This window comes from Mugil cephalus, chromosome 8, assembly GCF_022458985.1.
Source record: "Mugil cephalus isolate CIBA_MC_2020 chromosome 8, CIBA_Mcephalus_1.1, whole genome shotgun sequence".
NCBI classification, from domain to species: Eukaryota; Metazoa; Chordata; class Actinopteri; order Mugiliformes; family Mugilidae; genus Mugil; species Mugil cephalus.
In genome coordinates this window covers 7,010,617-7,026,364 of record NC_061777.1, presented here as the reverse complement: position 1 = coordinate 7,026,364, position 15,748 = coordinate 7,010,617, and the positions used below count along the sequence as shown (strand labels likewise).

At 43.0% G+C, this 15,748-nt stretch overlaps 1 protein-coding gene across 5 annotated transcripts in view; it reads right to left on the bottom strand.

Annotated features, from left to right (window-relative positions):
* Positions 1-2,589: 2,589 nt before the first annotated feature.
* Positions 2,590-15,748, bottom strand: part of slc20a2 (solute carrier family 20 member 2) — a 42,165-nt gene continuing 29,006 nt past the window's right edge. For 4 of the 5 annotated variants that reach the window (XM_047590895.1, XM_047590897.1, XM_047590899.1 and 1 more), the window contains 5 exons: positions 14,814-15,047; positions 13,998-14,637; positions 13,707-13,892; positions 10,654-10,738; positions 2,590-7,499 (listed from right to left, as the gene is read on the bottom strand). In XM_047590895.1, coding sequence (XP_047446851.1) covers positions 7,335-7,499; positions 10,654-10,738; positions 13,707-13,892; positions 13,998-14,637; positions 14,814-15,047 — 1,310 coding nt within the window. In that variant the 3' untranslated portion in view covers positions 2,590-7,334. Of the gene's footprint in view, positions 7,500-9,576; positions 9,662-10,653; positions 10,739-13,706; positions 13,893-13,997; positions 14,638-14,813; positions 15,048-15,748 lie in introns of all 5 variants that reach the window. The other variant, XM_047590896.1, reaches the window with a different exon arrangement.

Here is a 15,748-nt window from a genome sequence, read left to right as displayed (position 1 = left end):
ATCTCCATGTAAAACCCGGCTTGTGACAACTGAAATGATTTGTCCATTTCTATATACAGTGAAATTGTGCTCAATAGGATTGCCCTAAAAGACTACACTGCCTCTGTTGCTAATATTCTCATTAAAAAAAAGTAATTATATTGCAGCATTTATTATTACACAGGATCCTTGTGTAAAAATCCCAGGCAAAAGACTTTTTGAAGCCCAGTCCAGCTGATAAGCCGACCAGCAGGCTTGCCGTCAGCCACCAGCTAGAAACCCCAGATACCTAGCCTAGTCCAGGGTAGTAGGTAGTATGCTGCAAATCGGCATACTGCCAGTACTGATGCCTCACAATTTTCCTCATGAGACTATCAGAGGAGGAAGTTTTTGGTTTAACTGTATAGCATCAGAAATAAACTTTAGTGGCAACATGCTCATTTAAATACGTGTTCTGTTACTATTTGTCTCCACATGAGGTCATACATAAACTATATTTATATGGATGGATTTTTGGTTTAAAAATATATACCTGCAATTACCTATTGTTGCCACGGGTGGCGCCAAAGAGAAGAAAGAATGTCTTCGGTCGATTCGGTTCAACAGCAGCACACTACTGAACCTCTCTGAAAACGTTTGAACAGGAAAATAATGCACATTAGAGTGAGTGTTGTGGGTAAAGTACCAAAACGCAAATGCTTTAAGTATTTTTTTGGCATGCGGTTGTTAGTCATTGACATGTGCGCAGCTGTTTCCCCTCACAGGAAGACTCATGCTACAAAAAAACAAGATGCCTTTTTGGTATGTCTCATGGTGAGCCATCATTTATGCCAATCAGCTCAAGGGTGAAAATGTCAACACGCAGTGAAAATAGCATTTTCTTTGACATCTGAACAGTGAATTCTTTTGGTCTGCCACATTAATGTCATGGAAACAGATTGGGTAGGGCCAAAGAATGTCAGACACCAACTACGTAATATGCTTGGAATAACAAAGCATCTGTCGGCATTTGAGCATGTGGCTGTCGTTCTTGATCTGTGGGAACAATTTCTGACTAAATAATTAAAGGGGCAGTTGCTTTGTAGACTGCTTTTTTAAACTCACTCATAGTTTAATGTTTATATATTGTATAAGAGTAAAGTGTAAATGAGAGGGCGTGGTCAAAATACTCTGCCTTCATTTGAAACATAATCCACAGTTTTATGAACGGACGTCGCCTCCCACCCGATGACAGCTGGGATAAGCTCCAACAACCCCCGCGACCCTGGTGAGGATAAGCGGTAGTAGGAGAGGAGATGAGTTTTATGAACGGCGGCATACTGCCTAAAACTAAATTTAGTATGATGGAAAGTTAACGCTGTAGTAATGAATTAACAAGCCTGCAAACGCTCTCCAGTGAGGGCAAGAGACGGAACTGCACTTTAAGTTTAAAAAAAACATGTCAACTTGTTTTAATAGGTTTTATTTATATTCTTTTCCAAACATGCCAAAGGGAGTCTGACCTCTGAATTGCAGATAGATTTTCAACATGAATACAAAAAAGACATTGTTTTCTCCCTGCATGAAAAAAATTAAAATCAGTTTTAAAGGTTGAGAATGTCCCCGAAAAAAAAAATGCAGCGACTGATTTAATTAGATTTACCGCATGCAAATTACACTTAATGTCTGAAATTGAACATATAAACCAGACGTCAACAACTGACAACAACTTAAATCATATCTCTGGTTTTAATTGTCACTATAAACCTGGAGGTTGGTTCCAGAAGACTTCCAGTCTGATCCCTGATGAGATTTTTATTTAATTATGTGCAAGAGCCACATATTTATCAAAGCTCAAGGGCTGTCTGGTGTCAATTAAGATGAAGAACCACAAATAAATTAACAAATGCCTTTCACAAAGCCTTAACAATGTCTTTTGTTACTCAAACGCCACAAACCCCTGACCGCAGGGAGCTCGTTGGTTTCCATTTCTGGTCGGTTACTGATTTAACCGACATGAAATGGAAGCTATTATCCTGCTGAACCTAAATGTTGTCACTAACTGTGCCCCGGCACCAAACGGAGCATTTTTCAGCATCACTCTAGAGACTTTTTTTTTTTTAATGAAACCCAGCACAGACGGTCACACTGCTGGGAACTTAAAGTGCGATCGTGTGCCAAGACGCTGAATTATTATCCGAGCTCAAAACCCTAAATAAGAGCGGCCTGAAAAGATCTGGCAGATTCATTCAGTCTTTAAAGACGTCGGTTGCTGTAGGAGACCGAGTGCATGCAAAGTGGGAGGAAATGAGGAGAGATGCAACCACAATATTAAATGTTCAGGCCAGAGGTTAGTGTGGATGCCTTGAGGACTGTACATGTTATAAAGCAAGGAAGTATTTTAATAGTAGGGCTGATTTACAATAGTAGAAAAAAAGGTCTTCAGCTCCTCATGAGCACAATAAATGTATAGGAAGATTAATTTATTCCTTACATATATATATATATGGTTAGCGTGTGGCTATGTGATTTTATTATGCATGCATGTAATGAAGATGTGTTCACAGTAAAATCAAGTGTTACTTCAGCATCATGCAAATATAAAGAATAAAGAAGACACAACTCAGTGGATTTTTAGGTATTCTTTGTAATTTTAATTCCCATAATTTAGTTTTAAATGCAGACATTTTTTTTCTCTCACTAAAATCTTAAATAAAACATTACAGTACGATATATGCAAATCAGAAGAGCCTTAAGATTTATTTATTTATTTATTTTTTTAAGGAGCAGGCTACAGTTTATTTTGAATTTTTATGCATTTATTTATTTATTTATTTTTTATTGTATTTTTATTTATTTATTTTTTTAAACTTTTGAAGGACCGGACAGTTAAGTAGCAGTAAACGGTAAAAAGACAACACGGAGCAGTTAAGCCTGCAGGCCAGCCAAGGAGCACATTCTAATACAAAACAGACCGGAAAACTAGAGACAGCACGCAACATCCAAGATGAAGGTCTGAACTGATGCCCCCTCCGCCTCCTCTGTGAAGGGAGGGGGGGTAGGGGGTTGGGGAGCTATTGCACCAGGGCAGGTGGAGCTACATGACCACACGGGTGACAGCAATGTAGTGGCACCTTTACAAGAGACGGCTCGTATTGCACATTCAGGGAGAGAGAAATGGCACATTCTGTTTTGTTTTTCCTCTACCAACAGGTTATTGAACAGCTATAATGCAGTAGAAGCACGGCAACTCCCTCAATGGCAATTACACCATGTATGGATTTATACTGATCAGTCTGGTCTAAGATGCTGTCCCTCTCTACGGGGAGGGAAAGTGGCAGACTACGCCCTCTAGTGGCCGCATTAATATTTAAGCGAATGTTTATTTTTTCGCAAATGTTCTGAGGCCAAAACATGAACTAAAAAACACATCAAGGAAAACTGAGCTGTAGAATTGTTTTCCTTCAGGGTGTTTTAACATCAAACCGCATTTTGTGCGTTTATTTAATTTTTGGAGGGCTCCAAATTCCGTGCCGCTTCTCGTTTTAAATTTAAAAAGTTTGAGCAATTTTCTCAACGCTGCCACCAGAGGGCGTTTTTTTTCAGTTTCCTTCCCTGTCTTGAGCAGTGCATCCCTTTCGGCCTATCAGGACTGAGAATGCATGGAAAAACAAAACAAAAAGAAAATGACAGTGTGAGTTACAAGAGAGGGCCGGGCAGAGCAGGGAGCGTCAAGTCAAGTGTGCTGGCTGACCTCAGTCCATTTAAAACCTACCACTTCATCCATCAAAGACAGAAATTGGACTCCGGCACATTCCACTGTTTACTAAAAAGCTTCCGCTAGTTTGGCCGAGGCTAGTATCGAGTTTATTTTGTCGGTTTAAAACGTTGAAACATAATTACTTGGTTTTTCCTACTACTGCTCGAGGCATCAACAGCTGAGCGCAACACCACAAGGTTTTAACTGTTATGGCAAAGACTCATGGGAGTTGTAGTTTTTAAATGCTGTTAATCTACTACTATAACAAGATGTTCAGATTTTAGTCTTTTACCTTAAAATACAAACAATATGCTTATTTATCAGACAGATTTACAGCAAAAAAAGAGACCATCCATTCATTAAGTTAAGAAATAACATCTTCCTTTCATAAATGTAGAGTTACCACGTGGATTCTTTAGCCTTGATTTGAGTCTGGCATCACAAGCTGCTAATTTTGGCACATTTATTATCGTTACATACATTATTCCTTAGCTAGAGGTTAGGACAAACACTGGCATGCTTTGAATTCTGTCTGAATGATCTGGGGAAACAAGGCTGCACTTCTTGTGCATCAGAAGATTTCCTCCTCCAGTCAGCTGATAACAGGAACAAAAAGTACAAAGAGGATTTGAACACACCGGCTCTGTGCGGCCCCTCTTGTGTAACACACCAGCGTATGAAAAGAGTAAAAGTGCATGAGCTCCAAGAGTGGTCACCTGCCAAAAAAACAAGGAAACAAGTGTCCTCACAGTCCAGTTTTAAGTTTTAAGATTTAAGCTTCTCAACTACAAATACCTAGCGTCTAAATTTCGCCTCGAGTGAGCGGTCTTCCTGCTTCCTGCGAGATGCTTGTCCTGCTCTTGCAGCTCATGACCAAAGCAGTAGGGAAACAAAATTACAAAGTGTTTTCATCTACAATTCAAAAAATAAAAATGGTAATTTAAAAATCTGATCTACTGGCAACCCGACACGTCAATCTACATGTTAGAAGAACACCGCGCGCACTTACAGGGAAGCGGCGGGTAGGTGGCGCCACCGAGGCGACACAGCGCCCGACAACTTCCCCTCAACGCCGCACAGTGTTCTCCAAAGTGTCTGGAAGCTCACCCAGGTTAAAACTCAGATATGGTAGAAAAATATATAGTTTTGATGAATTTTCTCTAGTTATTCTCTTCATTACTGAATTGCACCCATACATGTAGTGTTAAGTCATTGTAGTAGCAGTGTAAAGTGACAGCGATCATGATTAGCACTACTACTGCAACAAACAGAAAAAAGGAAAAAAAAAAACAACAACAAAAAAACAAGTCATCGCGCACACACTTGCTCTCGCTCTCTTTCTCTCTAGACACTTCTGGTTATTAGTATTTTTCTTATACTTGCACTTAAAAATTCATGGTTAATATTTTGTCTTTCATTGGCATCATTAGGCAACAAGTTTTTTTTTCTTTTTAAACAGATACTCTACAATATGGTTACGATGTAAACACCACAGTACTTAATTATTTTACTGTATCTGCACAAAGTAAAACACAATGTTACAAGGCAAGTGGCTACTTAAGCATAGATTTGTTCATGAGAAAGAAAACAAAACAAAACAAAAAAAAATATAGGAAACACACCACAAGAAGAAAGAGAACTTGCAACATCTGGCATCGAGTTTGTTCAAATAATAATAATAATAATAATAATAATAATAAAAAAGCTTTTAGACTTTGTAGACTTCGTTCTTCTAGAGGTCAGACGACCCTGTTAAAAAGCTGGTGATGATCAGTTCTACCCTCCCAAACGCCGTCTCCTCCGGACGTAATGATCCTAAGACAAAAAGTCTTGTGGTATTCTTGAGACATGAGCACACTTAAACAACCCCCACCCTCCCCTCCCCTCCCGCCGACCCGCCGCCCCCCCCAGCCCTTCTACCAGGCCTCCATTCGTTCCTCTGTGATATCTAGCTAACCTTTAGCACTGAATGTTTCTGCACTTCAAACAACAGCAGCCTATTTTGAGGAGCTACACGTGCGGCCAGGGGATCAATCCCTCCCCCCCCCACCACCACCACCCCCTCTTTTCCGTTCCACATGTGCGTAGCTGGCTGAGCTTTGACTTCTTAGTGTTTAGATATGACACATGGTCACTGCCTGACACGACGAGGCTTTTGCTTTTTTGTCTTTTATGTTGCTGTTGAGGCATCTCGAGACGAACGTCTCAGGATTTTGTCACATGGCTGAAGTTCAGATAATCGGATTAAGTGAACAGGGTGAGCGTAAGAAAAAAAAAAAAAAAGGCAGATGAGGATATGTGAACGTTTCTTTAGGACCTCGTCAGCGTCTGCATTGAGTTGGCATGACGATGACGCGACTTACTTTGGCATGGTTCTGCTCTAGAGACAGAGTGGACAAAAGTGGGAAACCTTTGACTAAAAATGGACTTTTCCGTCAATACTGTCAAATATACGGGTTCCGATGAAATACTGTTTTTCTAATCAACCTATCAAACTGTGTGTGTGTGTTGACGCAGATGAGAACATACTGTAAATTATGACATCATGAAGTGAAGAAGAGTCCCCCCCCCGCGCTGCCGCCTCCACACACGCTACTACATTAAAAACAAACCCCCGTCCCACATATTTACAGTACAAATTACAGTATGATACATCATTAAAAAATATGAGACCCATCTCTAAAAACATATAGGAGCTCTTGACAAAAAAAAAAAAAAAAAAAAAAAAAAATCAGCTCTTTAGTAAATTAGGTTTCTATGGTATCACGTGGGAAAAAAACGAAACAAAAAATAAAATAATAAAAGCAGAGTGACCTTCCCACCACCCCTCTCTGCTGAGGCGTCTTTTTTTTTTTCTCCGTTTGGCCCCAGCTGTACCTGGCCAGCGCTGTTAAGAGTGAGATGACGGATGGGTTGGTTGACCGCGCGCACATCTTTTCTTTTGTTTTGAACTCTAAAGCAAGCCGCAATACAACAAATGACACTCTGTCCAGTATAACAATATGTACAGTTTTTTTTTTCCTGGCATTTTGGAATAATAATAATAATAATAATATTAATAAGCACTTGACCAAGTGTGGTACCTGGGACGGCAGGTAGAAGCGTACTGACTGACTGCAGGCGTATCTGTGGGTTTAGGTGCAGAGTGAACTGCTTTTAGCCGTGCGCTGTCAGTATTTTTCTTTTTTTTTTTTAGAGAGAGATGAACAAAATACTTGTTAAAATTTACTGTTAAGTTCTCTATTATTGTCGTATGTACAGCAGATTGAATGGATCATTGGATACACCGTTTTTTTATGCACCAACAAAAAAATTAAAATAAAAAAAATAAAAAGAATAAATAAAAACAGAACAGAAAAACAAAAAAAAAACAACTCTGGACTACGGAGCCAGGCAGCATGTGAACCAACCCTCCTCACATCCACAGTACGACCGAGTCCATGTGTAAACCTCTGCAGCTCCCTCCCCTCTTCTTCTTCTTCTTCTTCCGTCTCCTTTATCTGCAACCCCGACACTCGAGCTTCGATTTCCAAGCTTCCTCCTCTCTCTCTCTCTCTCTCTCTTTCTCTGACTCTCTCCATCCTCCTCTGCTCTCCCTCCTCCCGGCGGCGTGCCCTCAGACGAAGGGCAGGATGCCGTAGACGAAGAGGGCCATGACGGCGGCGCTGAACAGGCCGGCCACGGGCACCGTGACGAACCACGCCAGGAAGATGTTCCTGAAGAGGCGCCAGTCCACGGCTCTCTGGGAGCGGATCCAGCCCACGGCCACGACTGAGCCCACCTGGAGGCGGCGGCCGGGAGGGGAGGAAAGAAAACAATCAGCGGCAGCAACGGGACAAAATGTTCAGACGCACAGTGGAAGAAGAGCTGCAGGCCGTCCACGCTTTCCTTCACGATGCATTCATCTCTTTCACTGCTCATATATTAAGTTACGTTTAGCCACTGTTTGTTTTACACTAATAAATTAAACTAAGTGTATCGAATTGTGCAGTCAAGTAAAGCATGTGCTGCCTTCAGCTCTTCCAGACTAGTTCAAATGTTAGTCACAGCAAGCAGATTGTGGTAAGAAGGTCACACTGTTAAACACATACAGGTGGAAGTCTGACATTAGCGGGTCACGTGTATGAAAAGTCAGAACATAAAAATATGTTCTGATTGTATTCACACATGCAAATGTCAGACTTCCACTAGTTTAATCCTCACTCGCTCTGTCTTCTTACAGAATATCTCAAAACGAGAGACTCTGTTGTGAAGACAGTTGTTTTTTTTAGCAGCATGTGCAGCGACTGCTTTCAGCTCGGTGTGAGATGCTACAGGTGGGCGGAGACGATCTGCTCTCACACGGCCTGAAGAAACGTGAGACGCCTTCTGTCACACTGCTGACCACACGTAGAAGGTCAGGTCAGTGAAGACGGTCATGTTTGTAGTGGGTGGGTCAGACTTACTTAAAGTTAACACTTCTGCAGGGTAACGTGCATTTACAGCCGGACTGATAACGTCACAGTTACACCGTTGTCTAAGACATTTAGATAATTACAGACTTTGTGGACGTGGTGTTTGTTTGCAGGTGTCTGTAGCATCTCAAACACGCAACAGCAAGTCACTTCACATGATGACACCATAGCAATGCACAGAGCAGAGCTGGGCATCCATCTAGTTTATCCTCTGAAGAACTAGCAAAAAACTAAAAAACTAAAAAAAAACAAATGGATGCCCATCACTGATCACTTTCTCTTTTTCTTTTCTCCACTCTCTCTCTCTCACACACACACACACAAACACCTCTGAGATGTCGACAGATGTTGTTGTCTACTTTATGAAATCTAAGTGAGCACTTGGATTTGTGAGAGACAGGTTGAAGAGCAAAAAGATCAAAACGACTCCTGGGCCGAGCTCTGATTTGATTTGAGACGCCGTGTGACACTCCAGCCCTGGGAGCCATGAGATTATTTATTTATTTATTTCCCTTTACGCTTGAACCAACATCATCTGTTCATCTCCACACACCATCACTACATCAGTCACATCAACACAACAATTATATTCTTCCATCTATACATCTATCTATCCATCTATGCATCTCTATCAGTATCTTTAGCATTTGGCTTTTGGCAGGTGATTATCTGAGGTTTTAGGGAAGAGATGAGGGTATGTTTAGAGACATGAGAATAAGGTATGGATGGCTATGTTGATGTTTAGACAAAATAAAAAAATTAAAAAAATGATCATCAGTAATTGAATACCAGTTTTGAATCTTGTGCAGTTTCCCTTGAGCAGACCTGAACTTCCTGAAGCTGTAGAACATATCTAAGAGTTTAAATCTTATGTCCCTGACATACATGCTATGCTATCATCTTCTCCCTGTGTTTTTATTTCCCTCTTTTCTGTGAATATGACTATAAGAAATATAAATGTGACGATAAGTAGCTGGTAAAGCGTCAGTTTTATCTTTCTACTAAGTTAAGCTACACATCTTTCTGCAGGAACATAATAAATAAATCTTTCAAAATGTGAATGTATTTATTTAAAGTAATATTCGTAACGCTGCAGGAACATAGTCAAGTTTAACCTTTTTAAAAATCTAAATGTTTAGTTAAAAAATAATCTGAAAAATGTGTCGTGTAAAGAAAATTAATTGTATAAACGAATAGTCACTATAAATAGTAAATTATTTTCAAAACTACTATAAAATTGGTAAACTGTATAAAAAAATTAAAAAAAAACTGCACAAGAAGTCAAAACTTCAACTTTAGGAGTTGTGATTGGTTTTTAGAGATTAACGGCTACAGGTGAAGCGGTGAAGTGGAGCTCTGGGAGAGAGCCCCCTAACACGGCTTCACTACCAGTGACTCCAATACCTTGCAGTGCGTGGAGCTTATTGGGATGCCCACATTTGATGCAACAAGCACTGTTAGCGCACTCATTACTTCAATGCAAAATCCGCTGTGAAGACAGATGAGTAGAGAGACACAGAGAAAGATGGAGAGGGAGAGGTAAAAAAAAAAGTGGAAAACAAGTGTGACAGGTGGGTTTGGGGGGAGAGGGGAGGGAGGAGGAGGAGGCTGCTGCTGGTGGAGGTGGTGGTGGTGGTGGCGTTGGGTGGGTGGGGAGTCAGGCTGCTTGCAGCCAAGTGCAGGTTTACCCACACACACCAAGCCATGCCAGAGCTGAGAGGGCAAAACGGAAGAGAGTTTGTGGAAATGAAACACAGACTGAGACAACATGTTGATGGGGAGGAGAGGAGAGGAGAGGATTGAGACGTGTGACGTTTGTTTCTTCTTCTTCTTCTTTCCTCTTCCGGTCTGGACCTAAAGTTCCTGAAAAGAACAGGGGAGAGGGGCTGCACGATGCCTGTACGCGGGGGGCTGGGCTGGACTTTTTTTTTTTTTTAAATGTTGGTACAGATCGTCACATCCAGAGGTTCACAGGATAATTCTGGTTTATGAAAATATATCGTTTTGGCAAACAGTGCAGCTATTTAACTAAAGCCCAAGACAAACATTAGTTGAGTAGTGGTTGAAATGCACAACAAGTGCCTAATATAATACAATAAATCCTAGCTTCATGAAGGTATTGATGATTTGTTTCAGATAACTGACAGCATTGTTCATTCAACATATTTTTTTTTAATTTTTTATTAAGGCCGTGGTTTTGTTTCTTGCTGTATAATTATCGCCACGCTGCCACACGCTGTGTTAAATCAGTGATAGAAATGATAGCCAAAACTAACAAATAAGATATAAATTTCAATAAACCAGAATTAGGAACTCATCGTGTAATTTTTTCCACTCCTAGACTAAGCTCTGATTTGGTCCAAGGTGCCGTGTGTGCACCACTCCAGCCCAGCGCCCCGGGAGGCAGCGCCAGCTCCCCCGTCCCCCGGAGACGCCTGGAGGGTCGAGTCGAGAGCCAGCCGGAGGCCCACTCAGTCATACCTTGCAGTGTGTGGTACTGACAGGGATTCCGACATTGGAAGCCAACACGACTGTGAGTGCAGAAGCCAGTTCAATAGTGAATCCACTGTGGAGGGAGGGAGGGGGAGAGGAGCAAAGAGACATTCTTCATTGTCACGTCTGGGAGGTTGGTGCTGATGGAAACAGTCTCACCAGCATCGGCATTAACCATAGCAAACATCAACACGCACGCACAAACACACACACTCAAAGAACGCTTCCTGAAACACAATAAAAGACAGCTCGTCTGTCGGGTTTTAAATGTTTGGTAGGTGACTGGTCGCATGATGTAAACTGTTCTTTGTGTGGGTGTTTCTCTGCGTTTTTTCAGCTTACGGGAAGACATTTCCTGCTTCCACAACATTATTCACACTTTGACACCAGATAAGAGGACTTCACTGGAAGAGAAAATCATTAAGAAAATAATTTTTTTTTAAAAAAAAATCCCACCCCTCCAACACACATGCAAAGCAACAGGCCATATGTGTGAGAGAGAGAAAGCACGTTAGAGAAACGGCAAGAGACACAAAATGAGGAGAAACAGATGAGAGGAAGGAGCCTGAAAGGGAATAATCGTATCACTGCAGCTACTTAGTGAAGAAAAGCAGCAGCAACAGTGAAATATGGATCCAGACATTAACTGTTCAAGTTATTTGGCTAAAGTGACACAAATGTCACTACATTCACTATAAAAGGAGTCTATAAAAGGAGTCTTTATCACAGCAGTAAATCCAATATGTACTGGCATTATGTTACATGTATGCATGGAAATATGCAAGACTGCAAAGGAATTTAATATTGCAACTATGTGCTGTACTATTTATTGCATTATTTACTACAGTATTGTTTACTACAGTAAATCTCATTAAAAATCTCCACGTAGAGTGTTTCTCTTACAGCAACTATTAGGGATGGGTATTGGTAAGGACTTCACGATACGAAACATTATTGCGATATTACGATATTGCGATATATTGCAATATTCTACTTAGGTCACTGAGAAGTTTGAGCTTAAAAACCACATTGTATATATATGTACATCTGATGACATCAGTAAAAATTCATCAAACAAATAGAGTGAAAAAACAATATTAATCCAAATTGCAATTTATTGAACAGAAAAAGAAAGTGGTTGTGAAGGTGTGGAAGTCAGCCCAAAACCTTTTCTTTTAAAATCGATGTTGTAATCGTGATATATTGCCGTATCGATATTTTTCCCACCACCCCTAGCGACTATACCACTAAGGTTTAATGTAGCTGGACGACCAGATTATGAAGCGGCTCGTCACAAAGAGACTGGTAAAGCAGTCTGGTCTGCAGCCATTCATCCGTGCAGCGATTCAACACTGAGCCGGACAGAATGATGAAAATCCATATTCCGCTGTGGCTGCGGCGTTTGCCCGCGCACACAGGCTGCAGACACACATGCACTTTCTCTGCTGTCCCTGCCTCAAACAGGCTTCTTTGTCAGGTTAGAGGCATGGAAACAGACACTGGAGTAAAGAGAGCCTTTAGAGGAGCGCTAACCAGGGCAAATTTGTCTTTTGGACCCTGGCAAAAGACTAAGCCAGCGATGGAAGGGGGGGGGGGATTAAGAAAGAAAGGAGGCGCACAAAAAGAGAGACAGGGGCCAGAGAGGAGGAGAATGAAGAAAGAGGGGAAAATAATGAGAAGGAATGAGCGTGAGAAAGCTTTAGAGGTGATGTGGTGATAAAAACAAGACGAAAAGACGCAGAGAGAGGAGACAGAAACAGGAAGGAATGAGGGAAGGGAAAAAGTGAGGAGAAGAAGAGGGTTAACCAGGGAGTGGGAGATTTACGGGAGAGGGTGAGAAGGAGAAAAGGAGGAAGACGGAGGGGAAAGGAAAAGAGAAGGAGTCAGGCTGGCGTCTCTCGCTGTGGTTGGAGAAGAGAGGTTAAGGTTCCCACTGTGTTCGCCCCTCCCGCTCTACTTCTCTTCATCCAGAATGCCAAACTTCCTGTAGCCCTGTGTGATGTTCCTGCCGGGCAACGGAGCGAACACGCACACACAATCACACATTTTCTCTCTTTTTTTTAAAAAAAAAAAAACTTGCTGGAACAATTAAAGACCTTAATGTGCACACGCGCTCGCACACATACAGCACATTCACCGCACGGAGACCTGAAGGCACAGAGCTGGGATTCCTTAACACGCCAACATCCCTGAGGTATGCGCACAAACACACTTAGGCCGAAGTGTGGGAAGACGAGGAGAAGGAGAAGGGAGATGGAAGTCGAGGACAGAGGAGCGAGGAATATACACGCTCTCCTCATTTATATTCATACTTATTATGTAACAAGTCAAAGGGCAGAGGAAAAATAAAAGAGCACATCACCTGTTTGACGGCAGAGAGCCACTACAGAGGTAATTAATGCAGCGGCCTTCAGTCTCAAAGCAGTAAACAACTACTCATGCAGCACTACAGGATGATAATCTGTATTCAGTGCTGAGATTACAACATTTATTATTTTAAAATAGCCACAAACATCCTTTACCTTCGACTTATTTTACTTCTATTTAAAGAAATGAAACGGCCTTTACAAATTAACATATTGCATCTGTCTTGCTTTCCCTCGGTGAGAGACAGCAACATCATAACACACCAATGAAACATGTCGGTGCAGGACATAAAACAGATTCTGAAGGCATCTGCTGCTCTGGGTGGTAGACGGTGAGTAATCACAGAGCACGCTCGAGACAAACGGCGTTTTGTGAAACAGGTTTACTGTACCTGGAAACAGGTGGCCCCTGATGCAACCGCTATAAACGGGACGGTGCTGCCTCGCGTTTTGCCTTCTGCGTTACTGAAGGCTCCTCTCATTTATTAAAGACTTCACGTGGGGCCGTTCTCGTACAGCTGTGTGCATGTGAGTACTTACCGAAGAGGCCGCATCGCCCGACGAACTGGTTCGTTTCAGCGAAACTCTTTGGAGCGAGTAAGAGTCTTCTCTCGTTCAAACGCACACACATTCAAAAGACACACACCGTCCTCTCCTGTGTGGGGGCTTTCTCACCTTGAGGGCGTGATGGGAGTCAGGTCCTTCCCCATGGTCTGGATGACGCGGCGGCCCCACACCCACAGGCCGGCGCAGATGCCGATTCCACCGTAGAAGAGCAGCCAGATGGGAGTGGCGGCGTCCTGCATCACACCACCCTGGTCGTAAATCATCCAAAGAGCCACCAAGGGCCCGATGGCGTTACTGCATGAGAAGAAGAAGAAAAAAGCTGATTTCTCTATTTGGTTTCTCAGAAATAAAAAAAAATTCCTGTATAAAGGTTGCTATTCAAGCAGCAGGAGGCAGCACCTGACGTCGTTGCCTCCGTGAGCGAAGGAGCCAAAGCAGGCGGTGAGGATCTGCAGGAAGTGGAAAAGCAGGAACACCTGAGGCGTGTCCTTCTCCTCGTGCTCCTCCTCTACCAGGTCGTCAAGAGGCACTGGAGCCGGGGCCCCTTCCTCCTCCACCCCCTCCAGCTCCGTGGCCAGCTTCATCTCCACCCCGCCCTCCTCCGCTTCAATCTCAGCCTCGGCCACGGCGTTACAGTACGACGAGTAGCTGTCGTAGCGCACCCGCTTCTTGGAGTAGGACACGCTGTTGCTCCTGCCTCCGCCTCCCTCCCCCACCAGCTTTTCGCTGTCGTCCCTCGATTCTGTGCGTATGAGCGGCTGGACGGGCATGCCGCATATCGCCGCCGTGTAGCAGGTGTAGCTGTTGTTGCGCCGCAGCAGGCGGTAGTTGTTGTCGGGCGGGCCGGCGCTGGAGCCCGAGCGGTCGCTGTCGTCCATGCGGCCTAAGTGGATTTTGTGAAGCAGATCTTTATACAGACCTGAGTCTTTGTGCACCGTGTGGTACACCTGGCCATCGCTGCGCATGTGGCCGTCAAAGCTGAAGCTGCCGTTGGAGACGGGGGACTTGAGGCAGCCGTTGGTCATCGAGTGGGTCCGACCTGGAAGACGCAAGACGGAGAGGACGGTGTGGAAGTTCACGATAGCAGCTAATATTCAAGCAAAAACAGAGCCACAATTCCTCTCCTCGTCTGCAAAGGGTTCACAATTAACAAACTATATTGTTAATCATTAAAATGACCATATTTTAAAAAGACATAATGTTCTGCAGTTTTACCATACACCCTGCCGTTGGGCAGGACAGTGCCTCCGTTCGCCAGGTTGGAGAGCTCTCCGCTGGATTCGCGGGTTCCTCGTTCACTGCTGCCGCCGGTGAGCGGAACCACAGCCTCGTCTGTGCCCTTGGCTCCCGGTAGCTCTTTAAACACGGGGCTCTCCTCCTCCTCTTCGGGAATTTTGTCCAGGCTCTCATCAGAAATCCTGGACAGAGCCTGCTCTTTCTTTAAACGACCTGGAGGAAAGAGAAAAAAAAATAAAAATAAACAAACCGAGACTATCAGTAGCAGATAAAAATGATTAAGCCTGTGTAGTATTATTTCAAACATGTTGGTTTTGTAGACTGGGTGATAGTGGTCTATAATAAGATTATATATTCAAATGCTGGTAGCACAAAGTTTTCAGGGAAATGTAAGATGAATAATTTCCAGAAAAGCCAAGATTATGAATTCATTTGTCGAGATCTGCCAGTGGAAAACTAGCCAATAAAACCTCATGCCTTGTTGCTGGGGTCTGCGTTGCTTCTCTGTGCAGACACCGACAAAAATCAACACGGAAAAGGCTGGGGTCGGCCCAGAAAAATGCAGAAAACATTCCTCAAACAAACATACAGCTACATCAGCTGATCCATGCTAATCCCCGCGCCGATAGACTCGATGCCCACATCCCCCACGCTGCTCAAACACGCCAGAGCAAACACATAAACAGTCTCAGCCGTTTCACTTTGACGGGTGCAGTAACGTCCAGATTAGGGCCGATAATATCATCGGCATCCAGAGGTCACAAGACGTTAAGCAACAGGTCTTAACTGTGTAAGGGTTCTATTTTAAGCCTCGAGATGGATGCTGTCGCCGGTATGTAAATCTGTTTCATATTAACCTTATTTTTATTTTTTTTAAACAATGCAAAATATTCCCCAGGAATCCAGGTCCTAAA